Genomic DNA, 21698 nt, shown 5'->3' with positions numbered 1-21698 from the left:
AAAAAAAAAAAAAAAAAAAAAAAAAAAGAAGATAGATCACAAAGAAGCTGACACAGAGTGAAGCTTCATTAACTTTGTGCCTCCTTAACACATTCAATTTAGATGTCTTCCCCTGTGATGGCTAACTATTTCACAGTCTGGGAAAATTCAACAGAGGGTTCAATCGTCCTCTGATGAGACACCAAAGAAATAGACTTGGTTCCTTGTATCTTAGATCTTGAGTTAGGGGAATTTTCAGGAGCTATTTGGCCAAATTCTTCTCATTTTGCAGGTTAGACAACTAAGACCCAGGAAGGTTTAAGAGCATTACTGAAGGTTACATAGGTCAGGGATAGAACTTGAACCCAGATCATCTGGTTCCTCTCAGTCCAGAACCCTCAAACAGATTTTACACTATGCTAGACTTAGAGCTTAGGCTTCTCTGCCCAATCTACAAGGCTAAGTCAGCCAACCTGAGTTGCTTTTACTCCCACCCAGGAAGTTTTCCACACCATTTGCAGGTTTTCACCTGTCGAGTATCCTAAAATGCTTAAAAAACCTACTGGCTCTTCTTGGAGTCTCTCAGACTCCAGTTAGCCTTTGATATTTGAATGGGAGGAGGAAATTAATGGGGCCTAATCTCCCCATTTTGTTTTTCAAAACAACTGCCCCTGGCAAGGAAAGATCTCTGGGTGTGTATTCAACCCAGAGAGAGCCAGGCCTGAACAATGGTGCTTGCATAGAGAGAAAGGAACAGACCAGAAGAGAGAACGACTCCCACCCACCTGACTTTCACTTGAGGCAAGAACAGAGATAAGGCAGGAGATAAAGCAGGTGTTGCTTCTTACCCAGGAGGCCAACAAAGTCAAGCTATGGGAGACCAGCTGGGAAAGCAGGTTTTCTAATCAGGGGCCCTTGACTCTGAAATTTGGGAGATACAATCTCCAGGAGGAGAGATAATGCTATAGCAATAACTGTCTTCATTCAACTCTGAGAAAAACAAGCCAAGAGATCCTGAGTTCATAGGTTTATAGATTCGGAGCTGGAAGGTACATTAGAAGGCTTCTGGTATAACTGCCTAATTTTGCGGATCAGGAAACCAAGGCCTGGAGATTTTTCATTGTCTTCTCTAACATCACACAAGTAGTAAGGAATAAAACCATGACTTGAACCCAGCTTCCCTGATTCTAAAACTAGTCCCATTTCCACTTCAATTAACAGTTTTTGCACTATCTCCTGGGACCATGCTTTATAAGTAAGCCCTAGGCTCTCTATGGAAATAGAAGTTATGGCTATTTGTTGTTGCTGTTGCTGGCAAATAATGGAGGCAATACTCACCTGTAACAGGCCGATGGGGGTGCCAAGCATGTGAGTCGTCAGAATCTGCCAAGACCAATTAATAATGACTCAGTCATTTGTACTTAATCCACCCCCTGAACCCTCCTTACTGTTTGGTTTCTAGGCTTATTGGAAAGAGAAGAGAGGACCCAGAGATGACTAGGCACTCATTCCTTGTCTTCCAATCCACCAGGAGAGTGGGGTTAAGTTTAATGAAACCAAAATTTAGAAAAAAAAAAAAACAACAACACATCAAGAGGAGAGTATCCTTAATGGAAATACAACCACCATCTTCCACCTCTAAGACAAACATTTTTGTCCCCAATCCATCAAAGATTATGTGACTCAACTTGAGAAGATGAGAGTAACGGAAGACCTGGTCTCTATTGGAAATCACCATGGAAAGAAGTTACTAGAAAAATCAAGTGTCTGCTAGCATGACCATCTTGAAGTTAGAAAAGCGAGCATTCTTTCTTGAAAGGGAGAGGAAAACCCAGGAAGGTGATCATTCATAGAGCTAAGCCTAGGTGAAATGAATTGAAAGTGAGGGAGTTTAGTATTTATTGCTACTACAATTACTTGAAAACTATATTAGGAAACATAAAGATCAAGATCAAAATTTAGTCTTTCCAGTCCTAAAGAATCAATACTTTAATAATCAATATAATAAAGAAATCTGAAAGCACTCAATCACCAATGGCTCTGAGACAGAGATTGGCACATGAATCGCAAGAATTGGAAAATTCTGTCCAAAGTATTTTGGGATATTAGCAACAACTTCATTGGCTACATTTCCCAACATCATATTAGAAATATTGCTTAATCATAAAGTGAGGACCCTCAGAGAACACCTACATACTGTGTTATTCCTGCAGACTTAGAATTTCTTGAAGGCAGGGATCCCCCCCCCCTTTTTTTCTTGGTTTCATTGGTGCCTTAAACATAGTAATTAATCAACAAGCCTTTATTTAGTCTCTGCTCTTTGACAGAGAAGATGCCTGCCATTCTGCACTGGAACTTTCCAATATTAATGAAATCATAGGTCTAGTAAAAAAAAAATTTTTAAAGGACCAGGCACCAGACTAGATGCTGGGGTTACTAAGACAAAAAATTAATTGTTCCCAAATAATTAATATTTACTTGGTGGATTGGAGAGGACAAGTGTTTCCATAAAGTTACTATTGATTTCTGTTCTGGCACAGTGACTAGCACATAGTAGGTACCAAAGAAATATTTGATTGATTTAGCTGTCAATATGAATCATATGACAACCCTACCATAACTGTTTGTGTGTCCAGGGAAATTTGAGGATGGATGTACTTCCAAATACATATACATATCTATCTACACATATATACATATATGTATATATCTTTATATATACTGTGTATATGTGTGTGTGCGTGTATTGTTTACCTTGATAGACTATAAGTTTACTGAGGACAGGGGCTACTTCATTTTTGTTTTTGAATCTGTAGTTCCTAGGACAGTGTTTGGCACATAATAAATGCTTAACAAATATTTGTTGATTGATTTCTATTCCCAATATCTAAGAAAGTGTCTGGCATATAGCAGGTGCTTAATAAGTCCTTGTTGGCTGCCAGGCTGATTTTATCACTCTGAAGAGGACCAAGTTTCCATTGTATCTTGGGGTCAAATTGTCATAAACAGTATCATCACTATAGTTGTTCACATCCATACAGCATTGGTCAAATCTATTAAAAACATAACTCTCAGAAAGGTAGCCACTAACATCACAGCTTCCTTACCTCTCCCCCTCCAAAAAACAAAAACAAATAAATAAAACCCTTTATAGTGCAAAGAAGAACAAACTATGGGAAGAGGTGGGTTTTGCATGAGAGTGATTTGGGGCACCGTCTATGATCCAGAATTCAAGACTTTGTTAACAATTTTTCTACATAGAACTATGGAAAGTCTGCCCATATGACTCCAGAATACATTGTTTAATAATTGTGGTTGGGCAATGATGGGAATATGTGAACATCAACTTTATGAGTAAGCATTCCATCTGGTAACAATCACACAGTATTGGTTGTGCATTTATAACTATTTTAACTATCATTAAAAAAATGCAAACTAAGATACAAATTACAAAATGACCACACCCCCAAATAAGAAAAACCCCGCTCTCTGACTGGCTGTACAGAACATCAATTAATTAATTTCACATGCTCTTAGAGCATTTCTCCAGGTCCATTTCCAAAAATAATAAGCATTACAAAAGGTTACAGTAACCTTTTTTTTAACAGAAGAAATATCAAACAGTGTCAAGCCAAAGGACTAAATATGAATCCTGACTTGTTCTAGCAGTGCATCTTGTCCTATAGATAGTCTCTTAACTAATTAATTGGTCAATAAACATGTATTGAGCACCCACTCTTTCAGTCAAAGTGCAAGGTTCTAGGGATGGAAAGACAAATGTGAATCAGTCCCTGACTTCATGGAGGTCAAATGTTTCAATGGCTGAGTGACCAAAAGGTTTGGGAAGGAGAATTTCATCTAATATTAGAATGGGCTGCGTCTGTTTTCAATATTAATTCCCCAAATATGCTTCCACATTTTCATCCTCCTTTTCTTCAGTGTTAACCTCTCAATGAGAACTGAGGGGCAAGGCAGGAAATAAGATAGAGAACACAAGACTTGAAAACCAGTTGGCTTTTTGCTGGATCTCTTTACAAAGTTTGAACAAGAGGTTAAAACACCTTTTTGCCATCAAGGCAAGTGAGATGAAAACCCTTGATTAGTAAGACACAACACAGACAGACGTATTCAGAAATGCTTACGAGGCCCACCACCAAAAGAGAGACTGACTGACTAACCCACCACCAAAGAATATTAGTGATCTACTTGCCACAACCACACAGAGGGAAGACTTTTCGGAAACAGAACTATGGTTGCACGCAGAGTGAAGTCAGAAAGAAACATTAGAGAATGGGGAGTGTGGATCACAGGGTCATCACAAAGACTACAAAGTGGCTATCACCAGGTCAAGAAAGGGTGTACTGAATGGTAATCAGCTTAATCATGCATTTCCATGGAGCTTTCCAGAGAGCCCCACTTCACAAACCACACTGGTGAGGTAAGTGGCACGAGGGTTATTGTTATTCCCTTTTTACAGAAGAGGAAATTGAGATTGCAGAGAAGTTAAGATACTCAAAACGGGCACCCCTAATTAGCAGCAAAAGTGAGCCTTTGAAATGTCTCAGTTCAAATCTAAGATAGTGCAACATAGGAAAAGTCTTTTTCCGATCACACAAAGTTTAGCCATGGTCTAAAGAGACAGAACATCTTTCCCAACCATTATATCAGCAGGATCCTTAGAGCAAAGCCCTTTACTTTGAGATCACGAACCATTTACAACTATATTTCAATATAACTGGTTTTCTTTGTAATCATGTGTTTGTTCCATGCATTTTAAAACATTCTGAGAGGGGATTCATAGATGATCAATCTCTCATAAGAGCCTATGACACAGAAAAGGTTAAGAGAGAGCCACCAAAAGAAAAGCAAATTGGATAATAAACAACCTAATTACCTGAAGTGACCCGTGCATTATCAGGAATGAAATCTCCTAAAACGGTAGGTTTAGTAACTCCTGGCAACCCAGTAGTCATGGGGGTCCCTGAGGAGTGGGCTGTGTTCTCATTTGTGCCTGGGAAATGAATAAAGGAATCTTCGACAGGAGTGGATGAGTCTTCAGGAAGGCTTCCATGTTCTAGTCCATCATCTCCATCTGCTGCAAGGTGGAATCAATTGTAACCCCAACATCTGCAAAACCACTACCCCATGCACACAATTCTTAAGTTCTGGTATCAAACTTTTTCTTTTAAAGTCATTGACAAGGGGAAAATGGTCAGAGAGCCAAGTGGCCTTCCACAGTCAGTGTATTGTATAATAAGCATCTTGGCCAATGCTAAATAGATGGGATTAAGGTGAACACAAACATAGTTAGGATTATCATGAGTTTATCAGGGCTGAGAGGAGAGTTAGCTGCATCCTCTTGTCTTTGTTGTTCAAGAATCATCGAATTTGCTGGAGCTTTGACCCATGAACCAGATAAAGCATCACATCTATCATCCAGTTTACAACTGATTTCCATTTCAGTATTCTTTTAATGAGGGGCAGCTTGGTGGATAGAGCACTGGGCTTGGAATCAGGAAGGCTCATCTTCCTGAGTTCAAATCTGGCTTCAGACATTTAAGTGACCCTAGGCAAGTCACTTAACTTGTTTTCCTCACCTGTAAAGTGAGCTGGAGAAAGAAATGGCAAACCATTCCAGTATCTTTGCCAAAAAAAAACACCCACACACCAAATGAGGCCGTGAAGAGTCAGACACAGCTGAACAATAAATCCTTTTCTCAACCAAAGCAAATTATATCCCATTTTGAAGTTAGTAAAATAGTCCTAAGGACTTGCCTAGAGGCTAAGTAACTACCCAGGGTATCACAGTTCGAAGTGATTTGAAATCATCTTCCTGGTTCCACAGCCAACACTATAATCACTATACCACACTGCCTCTAATTTAAGAATGGACATAGTATGTATCAAAAAAGCAACTATGTGTTGAAAGCATTTCTTCGTGTGGATACAAACATGGAGGACTGTCAGAATCCAGTGTTGCTGGTCAAATTGTTCTACCCTTTGCCACAAAGGCATCGTTTTTGAGTCACAGGCTATCTTGTCACCTTAGATTTATGACCCATGATGATAAACACAGTTGGAATGCAGGTCATGTTGGGAACTAGAAAGAGGCAATCCATTTAAGAGGCAGAAAACAATAATATAATTTTGACTTTGTGATTATTCTGAAAGAGGAAGAAACAGTTTACTATGGCAAAAATTACTTCATTGACATGAGAGATTTCTTTGGGGGGGGGGGTGGAATCAACCTTTGCTTTTAAGAGAAACATTTTATCAAGAAGGCGATAAGCAGAAAAGGCAGAGACCCATCACCAGAAGCATGTCCATCACTAGAGACCTCCAGCCTCCCATAGCAATATGGTGGCCAATTGATTATGCTGGCTACTCCACCATAGACACTACTCATGCTTTCGATTGATCAATAGCTGAAGCCAATATAAAGAATTTACTGAGTGAAGCCATTAGAAGTTGTCATCCTTACTGAGAGACGTTGGAGAAGGAGCTGTGGGATGCTTGTGGTTGTCTTCCAAACCCGTATGTGGTCTGGAGGGGCTCTGAGAGTGATTCTGTTCTGCTAGGATAAGGGATGAATTCAGAGTCAATTGGAAACTTTGGTACAATTCTTCTGTTACAAGCTAGTGCGAAGTCCAGCTACAGATGTACCAGAGATGAGTAAGAAAAGAAGGTGACTGAGTCTGGTGTAAAGGATTCTCTGATGAAAGTGTGCATTAAACCTCTTGTTTCCCCACCAACGTGATCTCTTCATTCTTCAACACTGAACAATTTTAGAATGAGCTGTGCCCCCAACCCATATCATCTGCCCTGAATCAGCCCTGGCCCTGAATCAGCCCTGGCCCTGATCACAGAAAACACAACCGCCAAGGAAAACAGGAAAGGAACCCATGGTATTATGAAACAGTTACTGCCAACAGTCAAGAAGGACTTGCTGCTATGCAGGAAGCATGACTGCAATGGACACAGACTCCCATAGCAGTCATAGATGCCAATAACCACAACAGAGGAAGAGGACCAGCAAGAACAACCAGCTTATGGGAACTCCAGGCAGATTTAATTCACAGAAACACATGGTCCAGGCACCTCCCTCCACCATCACCAGTCTCACGCCATCAAGCAGTTGCCAACTGACTCTTTCCTTAAGTTTCAAATCTTATCCCTGGATGTGGGATGTGGGTCTCCCTGGGCTTACATGGAGAGAGACCATTCTCAGGGTCAAAGACAAGACCCTTATCTGTGTATATCCATCTCAGATAAGGATCACAGGCTACATCTGAAATAGCTTTGAGATATGAGACCACTTTCCTTGTGCTTCTTGGTGAAAGGTACTAGTCCTTACTAGCTGGGTGACCCTGGACAATTTATTTGACTTTGGTCTGCCTCTGTTTCCTCATCCATAATCATCCATAATACATGAATAACAATAGCACCTACCTCCCGGGCAGTTATAAAAATAATAAGGTAATATTTGGGAAACTTTTCAAACTTTAAAGTGCTATATAAATGCCAAGTATTATTATTATGCTATATCATCATCATCATCATCATCATCATCATCATCATCATCATCATCATCATCATCATCATCATCATCATCATGAGCCACAAGCCATATAAAATTTGAAAACTTCACTAACATTCCTCTCCTCTCCTCCCCTCTCTCTCTTCTTTCTCTTTTCTCTCCCTCTCCTCTCCTTCTCTCTCTCTCCTCTCCCTCTCCTCTCTTCTTACTATATTCGAGGTATTGGAGATACAAAAACAAAAAAGAAACAGTCCCTGCCCTTAAGCTTACATTCTATTGAAATTTACTCTAAATTTCTAGACAGAAGAGGTACTCATGGTCTAACAAGAAAGTTAATGCCAATTATTCAAATAGGAAAAGTGGCCTTGGTCTTGATTTTCTCTCATCCAAGGGGATGACCTTAGAAACCTGCAAAAAAGGTCCTGAAATGAAACCCAAAATGAAGGAACTCATTCATAAGACATGACCGCCATTTTCCTTGCATTAGGTCAAGGGCTGACTAGAAAGATATTTCATGCAAATGGCTCTCCAAACTAGCTTTGGATTCAAGTAGAACATAAGTTCCTTGGGGCAGGGGGTGTTTCCTAATTTATTAAACATCACTTCCCTTCACCCACCCTTTGTTCCACATACTTTAGTTGACTGCTATTTCCCAAACTTGGCAGAAATTTCCAGGCTACTGTGTCTTTCTATAGACTCTCCACCATGCCTAGAATGCACTCCCTGCTCATTCTGGCATCTTGGTATCATTCAAAAATCAGTTTATGCATCACTTCCTTTAAGAGTAAGCCTTTCCGGCCAGGTGGCTCAGCGAGTAAGAGTACCGGCTCCAGTGTTGGGACGACCTGGAGATCGAATCCCGGGCTCAGACACTCAGCACCACACCCAGAAATAACTGGCCGTGTAACCTTGAGCAAGTTACTTAACCCCGATTGCTTAAATAAAATAAAAAATTAAAAAAAAAGAGTAAGCCTTTCCTCATCTCCTCTGTATTAGTGCACATTCTTTCCTCAAGCAATCATCTACAGACTTATTTGAGAAAATGCAATATCTCCCTCTTCCCCCAGCCTTCAATAGAATTTAAGTTTCTTAAGGAAGGAAAGGAAGGGAAAGTTTTTCTTTGTACTTTGTCCTTGCATTCCCAGTATTTAGCATGGTTCCAGGCTTCCCTGGCTTCTTGCAGACTCAGTTCAAATCCCATCTGTTAGGTATGGACTTTCCCAGTCCCCCCAGCTACTAGTACCTTTGGGGGATTGCATCCCATTACTCTGTACACATCTTATATATTTGAATGTAAGTTTGTTGAGGAGAAGGAGGGATGCTTTTTGCCTTTTTTTGTATTCCCAGAACTTATCATAGTGCTTGACATAAAGTATTTATAAAAGGTGTTTTGGGTTTTTTTTTTTGCCTGATTGACTCCCTGGCATACAGTAGGCATTTAACATATGTTTGTTGGATTGGATTTCTCAATAAATGTTTATTGAATTGAATGAATTTATTTCCTGCTTCTGTCAGTAAATTCTGAATGAGTTTGGGTGGGGCTTTTGGACTGTGTCTATAACTACAAAGTGCCAATGAGGCAAGTTTGGCTCTGCACAGATGTTTGATGGTAGATTATGTTGGGTGACTTACTTTTCTCTGACTTTGTTTGTTTCCATGTCCTTGACTTTTAGTCAAAAAGTAATAACACTTGGTGATCTTCCTCCCTCGGACAAGGTTGATTTTTCAACCCACATGATTATCTACCACCTTCTTCTAAATTAAAAGTACCTGCCCCCCCCTCCAAAAAAGCATCAATACCTGCCTCTTCTCCATAGCAAGGAGTTTCTTTGGGGGAGGGGGGCAGATTATATCTAGTACATAAGGGTGAATGAGAGGTATTATGGATTCCTGCATACAGACCGGCCTTTGAGACAGAAAGACCTGACATCAGGTCCTCCTCAGAAAGCAGTGGATGCTTAATAGTAGGCAGGTCACTTAATGTTTCAGTATGCCCCAGGCAATTCTTTGAAACCCTTTGATGCAAATCTACACTTCTGGAAGACACCAAGAGTTCTCAACACAGATGAAATCACAGGTCTAGAACCTAAAGAAAATGGGAGTAACCAGGTGAAAACATTTGAAAACCATTTTCATACTTGAATCCAGTTTCTTTATGGAGAAGCCAGTCCTTAGAGAATTAAGGTATGCATTGGTATATTCCCAAATAATTCACATAGAGTCATTGATTCTAAAGAGTAAAGAATATAACAGAGTGTGACCTTGGGCAAGTCACTTAAACCCAATTGCTCTCCAAAAAGCAATAAATAAATAAAAGAATATGCAGAAAAACAATCAGGGGACTCTACCTAATCCACCAAAAGCAAAGCAGACAGCTGAAGCATTCACCAAATTCAGGTCAACAACATGCACAACTAGATTTCTCTTCCAGAAGTAAGATTGCCATATTGCTCCACCATGATCCAACACCAAGCACAACCTGAAGAAGAGCTAAAGCAGGAAAACTGGCTGCTGGAGAAGAAAAAGGACTGTAAGCTGTTGTCCTTACCAGTGGTCACTGGAGGATAATCTGTGGTATCTTTGTCTTCTATCCACCCTTCCTTTGGATCTGCGGTTGAGTGGTGTGGTACTGTATCTGGAGGGGTTAATTAAGCATTAACGATCTGTTTCCTGAACATTTATTTCCAAGTCTTTTGTGCATTGGATCTACTTTTGTTTTTCCACATACATATATTGATAGATCCCTTTATACAGCTTTTTCTGACTGTTCTAAACACAGGCATGAAAGGCACCCTGCAGCTTATGAAAGAAATAGGACCTTGGTAAATTATCGTAGGTGCCCCAGGGGAATGAGATTCACCAGGACTTTAAAAACACCAAGAGTTTGTTGCAAAATCTGACAGTGACTAAGAGAACAACACAACATATTTCATATGGAAAGTATAGAAGGAGTCTTGAAGGAAGCAAGGTCGGTGTACAAATCCCATCAACACCAACATTGGCCGAATGAAGGTCATTTTAAGAAACTGGGAATAGTTAACTTGAAGGAGAAGAGCTAGAGAGGAGGGCATGATAAATGTCTGCAGTAATTTGAAAAGCTATCCTGTGGAAGATGCAGCATTTCTGCTTACCAAAAGAAGTGATAGGAAGATGGATTTCAGGTTGATACAAGGGAGGATTTTCAGACAGAAACCTTCCAGCGACGGCTGGAGAATCATTTTTCAGGGACATTGAGAGAGACCATAGGACTATTGGATCACCATTTTAGAGTTCACAGGGGCCTCAGAGGTCATATGTCTCACCCTCTCTTTTTACAAATGAAGAAACTGAAGGCCAAAAAGGTTAAGTACTTGAATCAGGTCACATAGGTAGTGTCATTTGGCATCCTTGGTCTCTGACACCCCGGCTAACTCTGAGATTCTTTGACTCACAGCTCAGCCTGGTTATAAAGTTACCACCTCTTCTGAATTTGGAAATTCGTCATTTTCAAATTGATCTAAATATGATTATGGAGGTTGCCTACAAGCTTCTGCATTAAAGTCGTTTACATAAGACTTAGGAAAAATTCAAGATTTCCCTCATAGACTGTAAATGTGGCTCCAAGCAAGTGCTCAAATTAACTCGATAACCAAGAATCAAGAAGGAATGTCCTACCAAAGGGAAGCCTAAGTCCCAGAAGGAAACTTGCCTAGAAAGTTTCTCCAGACAAGTCTTATCAGTGACTGTAGTCTAAACAGAAGCCTTACTATTGGAGGATTTAGAACTGTAAGAAACTTTAGAAGTCATTTCATATAACCCCTACATTTTACAGATGGGGAAAAAAATCACTTCCTTAAATCTCACAGGTAGTAAGTAACAGACTTGGAATTCAAACCTGGGTCCTCTCATCCAATGTTCTTCCTGCCACACTTCAAGAGCTAAGTATACATTGATCATATTCATTGGGCAACTTTCTTCCTCTTACAAAGACAAAGTCAATCTGAAGATCATAACTGTAGAACTGAAAATAATCTTAAGGACTCTTCTAATGTAACCCCTGATTTTACAGATGAAGAAACTGACACATCTTGTATCTGAAGAACTTGAGTCTTATTGACTCTAAAGTCCAGTTGTTGACAAGCCCAGTCTGGCAGGGAAGGGAGGAAAGAAATGGATATAAGTCAAGGGAAGGCATTTTTCTTAGAATTGGAGAGAATGAACATGTAAGAAAGTAGGAAAGAGCTAGTGGAAAGAATATGATTGATGATTCATGGGATAAAGGAGATTTGTAGCAACAAAATTCAGGAGGAGGTGAGAGTGAATTGGGATAGAAATTGCAGGTATAGCAACTACCCTTAGAACTAAATATAAATAATTTCTTCAGAAGACAGGCAGAAAAGTGGGTGATGATACCGAGAAGTGTTGAGAAATGAAGAACAGTTTGGGGAGCCCCTATCAGGTGACTTCAGTCTTCCCAATGAAGTGGAAATTGTCATCTGTGTGGAGTTTGAGTTTGATTAAAAGCTTGAGGACAGAAAAGATTTAGAACCTGCCATTTTTCAGCACTAGTACACATCTTATCTTAGAATGTATTCCAATTATACACACACACATATGTCATAAATGCCTTCAAAAATAATGATTTCCTTCTTAGTATTGGGATATAGAGCTCTTGTCAATTTGTAACATGCTTGCTGCAAATTGACCATTTCCATCCCCATATTGTTGGTCATGGCCTAATTACCTGTTTGGAATTTTTCATTTCTGGAATCAAAACCTCCTTGAAAGATAACTTCAGTAACTCCGGATGTCACAGTATTCATAGGGGTAGAAGGTGAAATGGGGGATAGTTCCTCATTAAAGTCTGAGAAAAAAGAGGCACCACCTCCCATTGGATCATGGGTAGATGTTTCAGTATGTTTTCCATCTGTCATGAGGTGAGAATTAATTATGATTACAAAAATAGGCAAGAATGTCATCATTATCTTATGTTCTTATAAAGAAAAACAAGTATGTTCTTGTATCTTGCATTTGCATTGTCTGTGAGATATAAGATGGAAATATATTGAAGAACATGAGAACAATATTCTGCATAAGGTGCCCAAACCAGAGCTATTATCTTGCTTAAATGTCACAATAATACCCTTGCTAAGATTAAGAAACAAAGCAATAACAAGGGTGAGGGAACTGGAACTTTGCCTCACAGTGCTGACTGCAGACTGCAATAAAAGTGTTTGCAGTCCTTCAGAAAAAAATAATTAGTTAAATAGTAAGCTACCAAATAGATGTCAAGCTGAGCTGCTCCTCTGAGTTCTCAAGCTGGTACTCAGGAGTCTCTGATCCTCTTTTCAGGGCTGGGTTTCCTCTCTTTGTACCTCTTGCCCCAGGCACATTTTATGTACTAGTCCTAGCCTCAGAAATTCCAAGTGATGACCAAAATGAGAAATTCTTACATTGAAACTCCTTTCTGAGCTCTTAATAATTACTAACTAAAATCTGGTCTTTTAGTGCAATTTACCAAGGTCCATTTCTCATTTCCTTGTCTTTATGTTATTTTTTTGACCCTTCAATAGATTGTCCCACCATTTAATTATCTGTGCCTAGGACACATAAATTTAAAAAAAAAAATTAGTTGTGGAGTTATCCCTCTAATTCCTGATGAAAAAATCCATAGTCATGTTAGGATAAATTCCTTTTTTTTCCTCCAAAAAGGTGACTCTCCCTCTGTTCATGGCTCCCCCCATCAATGCCAAAACTAGTATCTGAAAGCAATTCTTGACAACTTAATAAAAGCTACTAACATGAAAGACAACAACCAAAGAAACAATAACTAAGGTCCCCAGTACACAAGTAAAAGTAGTGAGCCCAAATGGTGTCTTTGAGCATGCTATAAAAAAAAATCCTTGGGAGCCATTACCCATGTTCCTTCCTGTTGGATTGTAGTGTTCCATTGGATGGGAAATTGGATCAAGGTAGCCTATCCAGGAATCATCTTGCCTCTGGAATGTTGTTTCCTGCTTGGAATATGTGTCCTGGGCTGCAGATGTTAATAATGAGGTTGTTAAACCAAGAGTTTGAAAAAAAAAGTAAGCAACTGGCAATGAGCCAAGCACATTTTTAGAATTTTCCTTATGTTGCATAATAGTATCATCTATACTTGGTATAGATGGTGGTAAGGTAAGGAGAGACAGCAAACAAGAGAAAACTTGGATTCCGTATCATGCCAGATGTCATTTGGGGAGCTTTTGTTCATTCATGCTCATTTTCCTTGTAAGCAGCATATGAATCATTTGCACTGGAGTTCAACAAACGGAATAACAAGTAGACACCACAGCAGGTCAAAACCGAGCATTTTCCCACGCCGTGTTGCTCCAGCGTCCTAAAGGGAGAGCCTCGGGTGCACGTTTGTATTCCGAGATGGCGAAGCATCATTGTGAAGTGCATGTTGTTCTGTGTCTCAGAGAAGGGAGACTGCAAAGGTTTGGAAAGGTTCTTGACATGATGAGCATGAACGAATGCCTGGCCATCTCTGAGATTTAAAGAGCACCTGTGAAAAGGCATTGCTTCTGACATTCAGACTGATGGCAGAAGGGACATCTGAGCAAGAAAGATGTCCGTTTTGTGTTGGGAAGACCCAATCTACCACGCATTACCCCAAACCATCAGGAGCCAAGGAAAACAGAGGTCAGAAAGTTAGTGAAAACGTCTCTGCCACATCGACCACTTGAGAGTATGCAGGCACCAAATGCTCCATTTTGCCAAGAATGCTATGCATTCAGAAGGCAAACTGCAGGTGAAGAAAAAGCTCTTTGCATGAGAATCCATATTCCAAACCATACAAACAGGAAGGCTCTGCAATGTCACTGAAGCAAGTAAAGAATTCCTGAGTTCTCCACACATTAGGAAACAGTATCATCTTTCTTTTATATAGAAAGAAGGTCAAAATTAAAGAAGCCACCACTATAACAATGAGGAGAGCTTGCTCCCACCAACCATAGTCCAAGAGAATAGAAGGGGTGTTACCTCCACCCAAGAGTGCTATCCAAAGTTCAAGATGAAGCCAAGAAGTTAACAATGGATGTGACCAAAGGGCCAAAAAGCATCAAGGAAACCAATGTTTCTGAAGAAAGTTATCTTGTCCTAAACTTCAGGCTCTATTTCTTTACACATAATGCCCTTGTCTAATCCTTATATGTCTCCACAGCCTTCATAGAAGTATATGGAGTCATCAAATATTGTGAAAGTTTGAAACACAATCCCCTTTCATAAATTTCCTCAATCTCAAATTAAAAATAAAGTCTCACAGGTGACTGTCCTTGGATTACCTACCCCCCAGCACATGGACAAACAAGGATAATATTGGAACCATAGAATGCTAGAGATGGAAGTCATCTTAGAAAGCATACAATCTATTCTCCCTCTTCCAATTTTTCCTTTTCCAGATAGGAAAGCTGAGGATTAGGGACTTAAAGTGGCTTGAGACCAGAACTTAGTATTATTTATTTATTTTACTGGACACTGCTATACTGGATTTATGTTGAAATCTTAAATTTCTTTCTCTCTTAATCTGTATTTCTTTTTCTTTCTTCTCCTTCCTTTCTTCTCTTCCTCCTTCCTCCCCCCCCCTTTCTGTCTCCATCCCAATAAATAAATAAACAAACTTATGAGAGTTTAGAACTAATGAACTTATCTAATGGCTACTTGTCACTGAAGTGATCCAGTAATTATTTCTCTGATAGTCAGAATGTTTTTGATGCAAAAATACCCCTCTCCTCTCTTCCCCTCACCTTCTCTCTTCCCTCTTCCTCTCTCCTCTCCCTTTTATCTTTCTTTCTCTCGAGAGGGAGAAGCAGACTTGTATTTTTTTTAATATGTAGAACTACTGATGTAGAAACTCCTTTCATTGACATAAATCAGCAACTCTTTGGCTTTTTTAAAAGCATTTCCCAGGGCATAGAAAGATTAAGTGACTTGACCACAGTTACATAGCCAGTATATGACATAAACAATACTTGGCTCCAAAGGGCAATCCTTTAACCAATGTACTATGTTGTATTTTAATGAAACTCAAGGGGTTCTTGCCACATGTCTTACTGCTATTCACACGACAACTGTTTTAGGCATTAGCCTTTAGCCATATATTGCCATCATTTATATAATGTAATCCTAATGTCTTGTGGCACCTCCTTAGAAACTGGCCTTGGATCAGGGTCCTTAATGCATTATCATAAGGCTTGCTGTTTGTCCTTCACTCTCAAAGAGTATCATGACATCAGGAAGGTGATGCCATGACTTGCAAGAAAGTCATATTTAAGTGAGAGACGGCTGTACAGAATCACCAGCCTCGCTTTCTCCTACAGAGCCATCTGGGTCCAATGGCAAGATATATATCAGGATGACTGGAGATGACTCCGATCAGGTTCAATCAATAAGGGACGCTTCTAACCAAGATAACTTCATAAAGTAACCCATTACCCGTTGTCTCTGCTGTTGTCTTAGCATCTTCTTTTGGTGGCTGGGAATGCCACCAAAACCATTCCCCTCCTTGATGTTGGATTGTTGTTTCTTGGGTTGTACTGCTAGGTATGTCCAAGGCTGTGAAAATGATGGTTGAATCAATAGAGAAAGCATTAGATAGTCCTCCACCATGTACCATGAAGGTACTTTTCTTTATGCCACCATAGTTCTACCAAGAACATATGCTAGATAGGGAGAAAAGAAAAGGAGACAAGCATTGTCTAGTTCCCCAAGATTAATGGCCAAACCTCTCGTTTTAGCACCCTTCAAATTTTATTTCATTTATATTTGAAATTTGGGATTTTTCTAAAAAATAAACTTTTTAGCCATTTTGACCAGAGAAATGGAAGCAACAGTAAATGTATCAGGCATATGAAGAGAGAAATTATACAAGGAAGAAGCCACTTTTTGTGTGCACATCTATGTAGTTGTGACCATCCAGAAAAAAAAATCTGTGACCACAAGAAAATCAGAGGCAGAGAATGGAGGAGTTGGAAAGGGCCTTAGAAATTATCTAAGCTTAGTCATTTTCAAAAAAAAAAGAAAAAAGAAAACAAAGACTCAGAAAACATAAATGAATTGTCTAAAGTCAGCCTGAAAGTTAGTGGCAGACCAGGAAGAGAACCCTGGTCTCCTTTGCTCCTAACCTGGTAATCTAGTCTTTTTTTCACAGCTTTGTACAACTTCTCATACCTAATCTGACACTGTTGTTTGTTCAGTGAAAATGCCCTATACAGTGGGTACAGCTCTCTTTTGACTTGTCATGCTCATTTGATGAGGCTCAAGCCACCCAAATATTACTATCAAAATCACAGTAATTCATATTGCTTAATAGCAGTTTCCAGATAATTTCTGCAGTAATCATTGCTATTCTTTTCAATAAAGATGAGGAAGAGGGGTAATTTCTAGGTTGACTCCAACTTATATATACCTTTTCCAAATCTTTAACCAAATCTGCCACAATGATAATTGCAGAAGGTGTGGCATTTGATTGGATGGAAATCCAATTATCTCACATTTTTTGGTATCAATATTCACCTCACATTTTTGCTTTTTAATATTTAGATTTTTCCCTTGATTTTTAAGACTTTCTCAAAGAGAAAATGGCACAGGACTCTGTCTTGATGTTCTCTTCGTTCCCCCCACTCAGGGCATCTCAATACCTGGGTTAAATGGGCATGATATCAACAAGCCAAGGATGATCACTGAAAAAAAAAACCCATGACTATGACCCAGTGTCTCAGTTGTTTCATGAGCTTCTTCTTTTGATGACTAAGGATTTCCTTCAGGAGATAGATGCCTAGATTGCCCTTGCTTTAGGGTAGTTGCTGCTTGCATTGTACTACTAAGGACGTCTGAAGCTGCTAGAATGATGACTAAATCAACTATGATTTTATTATATTATTATATATTATACATAATATATAATACATATTATTATATAATACCCTCATCAACAACAGCAACATATCTTCTATTTTATGGGGACATGATGGTTTTGTTTTTACTCCATATAGGCCAGTCACCGACATTAAGTATGGTATATAGATGGTGGCAATGGAGGATGAAATGAAGGACATATTTTATTTTCTAAAAACTTAATACTTCAGAAATATGCAAAAAAAAATATATTCAACCATGCATTCTAGAAGTCAGGATATGAGGTTTTAAGGGAAGATGCCCAAGGTGTTTGAACCAAAGAAGCAACAGCAGATCACTTTTAGGGTTGACAAATGTTATGAGAAAGAATAAAGCAGATGAACAAAAACAAGGCAGACTCCACCAACTCCCTTAAACCATCTACTGCACCAAAGGATAGATAAGAGGCTTTGCTATTCATTGTTCATACAATGAGATTCGCAATGGAAAGAAGGAAACAAAAAAAATGGAGACAAATAAAAGCCTTCATTGGAAACAAAGATAGCAAAATAAAGAGATAATTCATCCAGCTTTCTTTCCAAAGATGTACTATCAGTGTCATTTTCCCAAGACTAATAAAGACCTTGAAGACAAGAATTCCATTTTTTTAACCTACAGGAGAAATCTTAAACACAAAACCACCATCTTGGACATTTTTGGACATTTATGCAACCCAACAAGATGACATTTTAAAAATTCTAACAATAAATTGCTTAATCAATAGCATTCCCAGTCCAAATTAGTATATGGAAGGAAATTATTTGGTGGACTTCTCCCCCAAATTTTCCTTCTATTACATGCCCAGTTATGTTGATTGGTGATCTTTCTACTAGATCATCTCTAAATCAAAAGGGTTGAAATTTAGCCTCCTTACTTGTACTTGAAGAATGATGTCCATCATAATCTTCATGGTTCCCACCAACTATAAGAGGAGGCTGTGATTCTTGGGTTGAATTTTCACCATGAGCCCTATTATCACTTCTGTTCATGTCCACAATAGCTGTGATGATGATTATAAATACACTCTTGGTTGGCCAAACGCTTGACATAATTTTCTTGCAATAGACTGACCCTGTTCACCCATTATAATTATTGTCTTAGAGAAGACACTTTGGAGTTTCTTCTTTCAGGAGGAAGTAAATCTATCCCAAATTAATTTATGTCAAATGGGTTTCCAGTGACTACTGCCAATATATCACAGGAGAAATGGTGCCTGACTAATTACTAACTACCTGTTAGGTAAATATACTTCAATATTCAGGGATCCATGATTCATCAATGCACCACCCCACCCCTACATATCCCTTCTCCTGGTACATATCATATCTCCTCTGTGCCTTCATAGAGGGTATTTGTTAGTTTCTAAGTAAAAAAAAAATCATCACTTTGAGGCCAAACTAGTGATAAGCCTCTCCAACCTTGGCTAAGCTGGTCCTCAGAGAGGGCATATAATTCATTGTTAAGCACATGGTCAAAGCATTTTCAACTTGGCTGAACCTACCAAATTTTTCCCTCCATTGGCATAGGCTTTCAGAATTCAGGGTCACATCCATGCCCACAATGAAGCATTGGAGGAAGATTTCAATGAAGATATGCAAACATAACCCTTATTGTTAAAGGACTACAGAGTAAGTCTCTCCAACTCAGTAATTTTTATTGAAATAGCCAATTAAATTTGAGGAAAATAGATTTTATGACTACAAGAATATCTCAATGATTATTACACAGAGATTTGTGAAATTCACTATGGCCATTGGACTAAAGATTATCCCAACTTCCTACTCTCTCCTTCAGAGCTCTTCAGTTCTATTAGCATTTCTGAGTCAAGGACATTTAATTAAATACATATAAACCATTACCAGTCACTTTTGCTGTTGTTTGAGGTTGTTCTTCAGGATTTGGGTGAACATGTGCCCAGTTCGTCCAGCCTTGGATCATTTCTTGACTTGTAGCACGTGTTGAAGCTGAAGCTGTCACAATGACGGTTGAAGAAATTATGAAAATGCTACTTGCCAAGCCTCCCCTGACAGACTTGAATTAATTTTTCTCCTTATTTTCTACACACGATAAGCCAAAAGATGTATAAGCATATACATCTGGTTGGAGTTGGAGGAGAGGAGGAAGAAAAGCAGAGAGGGCCTTTGGTTTGGTTCAGAAGCATTGCTAAGGATCTCAATGTCCTTGCCTTCTTGTTTCATTGCCTGGGTCTTCAGGACATGAGGTCTCCATGGAAAAGCATCCCAAGTATTCTGACCAAAGCAGTAGCAGCAGCAAGCACAACATGAAAAGTATCAGCCCTTCACCAAGAATGACCAAGAGAAGCCAAGGCCTTTATAATCTATGCAGCCTAGAGTGACCCACAAAATGCCATAGCCAAAAAGAACAAGAATCTATAGCAGTGGCGGGTATCCCTATTTCTGCACTCAGATACCTGTACCAGTTATGATAGAAAATTACAATGGGCACTTGAAATGATCATTTGAATGAATCAACAAAAGTGCTGACAAGAAACACCGGGAGTAAGATCTTTTCCACTGATAATGACACAAGAGAAACTCTCTCTAAAAGCCCATATAATTAATAGGTCCAAAAATGTGAAACACCCACAATCTTCTGACAATATACAAAACACACCAAGGTCAAGCGAACCACAGCCAAGGAAAAGAGTCAATAGAAAAAGTCTATGAGAAAACCACCACCACATCAGCTCACCGCACAATTAGGCATCTACCAAATACAGTAATGTTTCCCCCCAAAGCATCAGCATTGAGATATAAAATATATGTGAGGGAACATCAAGATATGATTGATATCAGTGCATTTTGGGAGAGGACTACCCACTAGTGCTTCACAATCCTTTTTAGCACTGATTTTTTTTAACTCAATAAATCCCTCCAACAAGTAGAAAATGTTATCTCCATTTTACACGTTAAGTAAACTTTGGAACTTTTAACCATTACCAATTAACCTAAAAAAGACTCTTTGAAGATTGTAAACCACATTTATAAGAATTAATTCCTTTTACTCCCAATGATATCAAAGAGTGTTAGGGGGTCAGTGGTAGAGGGAATTCTTACCAAGTTTTTGACATAGTTTTTGATTAAGGAGGGTTAAGGAAAGTTTACTATAGTATTGAAAAGGCAATCAGTTATCACAAACCAATTCCTTAAAATTGTGAAGTGTGAAAGCTCTTTAAAGGAAGAGTCTTTTTTTCCATTCCCCCCCGCCCGATTTTTTTGGTTGTTATCAAAATGATGCTAATTGTTGCTCTATAGATTCACCAATGTATAAGAAAGATTGTGTTGCAGAGCCACAGTCTTGTATCATAGTCAATCTTCCCCAAGGTCTGGACCCATGGGATGCCTCTAGTTTTATTGTCACAAAATGATTCTACTGTAATTTATTATTATTCTTACTGGTACTGATAAAATCTTCATCATCATCAATGCCTGATCCAGAATAACTGGGGGATTTTTCTCTGTCTTCTTCGCTTTCTTCATTTGGTTCCAGGTCTGCTGAGGTGGTAGTTGACTCCATACCTGTTGTGATGACTTGTTGTTATTGACTGAGCAAAAACCTAGGCAACCCCGTTTGACAGAAGAGGGAAGTCAAGCAAAGTGAGTTAATCAATTGCCTGATATCTCAAGAAGAAAGTGGTAGGTCCAGATGCATGACCCAAAGATTCCCAAAATCTGATCCCTAAATGAACTTCAACAACTTTGTAACTAAGCATAGCACTCTGGAAACTTACCAGAAATCAAAATGAAAAAAAAAGTCAGACTACAAATATTCCAAAGAAGTCAAGAAAGAAGATATCAGTTAAAACTGGTATATGTGAATAGATTTTGTACTGCTTGGAGTAAACAAAGCCCATTCATGACAGTGCATAGAGAAATTCATAGAAGAGCTTCATGTGTGCCTATAAATTTTCCAAGTCAACTTCTGAAAACCTATGACTCCAAACACATATCACCAATTCATGGAGTATCATGAGCCTACATCTCTTTATAGGACACAAAATAATCAGTGATGCTGCAAACTCTTCCCCTTCTTCTAAGTGTTCATTTGGATAGTCACCAGACAAAGGGATTCAAAGAGCCAGGCAATCAACTGGTCAACAACGTTGGACTTGTCCTAACCAGGTGGGGCATGTTCATTTCAGATAGGAATGGACAAATTAGAGAGACACACACACACACACATAGACAGACAGACAGATAGATAGATAGATAGATAGATAGATAGATAGATAGATAGATAGATAGAT

General features: G+C 39.0%; 1 protein-coding gene across 23 annotated transcripts in view; it reads right to left on the bottom strand.

Moving 5' to 3' along the window:
- CD44 (CD44 molecule (IN blood group)) overlaps window positions 1–21698 on the bottom strand; it is a 474809-nt gene that overhangs the window by 17986 nt on the left and 435125 nt on the right. For 2 of the 23 annotated variants that reach the window (XM_069091406.1, XM_069091414.1), the window contains 10 exons: window positions 20848–20970; window positions 19291–19401; window positions 18306–18431; window positions 15971–16090; window positions 13413–13532; window positions 12240–12422; window positions 10065–10151; window positions 6461–6553; window positions 4874–5074; window positions 1318–1362 (listed from right to left, as the gene is read on the bottom strand). In XM_069091406.1, coding sequence (XP_068947507.1) covers window positions 1318–1362; window positions 4874–5074; window positions 6461–6553; window positions 10065–10151; window positions 12240–12422; window positions 13413–13532; window positions 15971–16090; window positions 18306–18431; window positions 19291–19401; window positions 20848–20970 — 1209 coding nt within the window. The remainder of the gene's footprint in view (window positions 1–1317; window positions 1363–4873; window positions 5075–6460; window positions 6554–10064; window positions 10152–12239; window positions 12423–13412; window positions 13533–15970; window positions 16091–18305; window positions 18432–19290; window positions 19402–20847; window positions 20971–21698) is intronic. The other 21 variants (XM_069091408.1, XM_069091407.1, XM_069091409.1 and 18 more) reach the window with 21 other exon arrangements.

Source organism: Petaurus breviceps, unplaced genomic scaffold (genome assembly GCF_028583685.1).
Source record: "Petaurus breviceps papuanus isolate PSGF00001 unplaced genomic scaffold, PetGlider_PUasm1.0 188, whole genome shotgun sequence".
NCBI lineage: Eukaryota > Metazoa > Chordata > Mammalia > Diprotodontia > Petauridae > Petaurus > Petaurus breviceps.
Note: the sequence above shows the minus strand (reverse complement) of the source record. Positions and strands in the feature narration are given on the sequence as shown.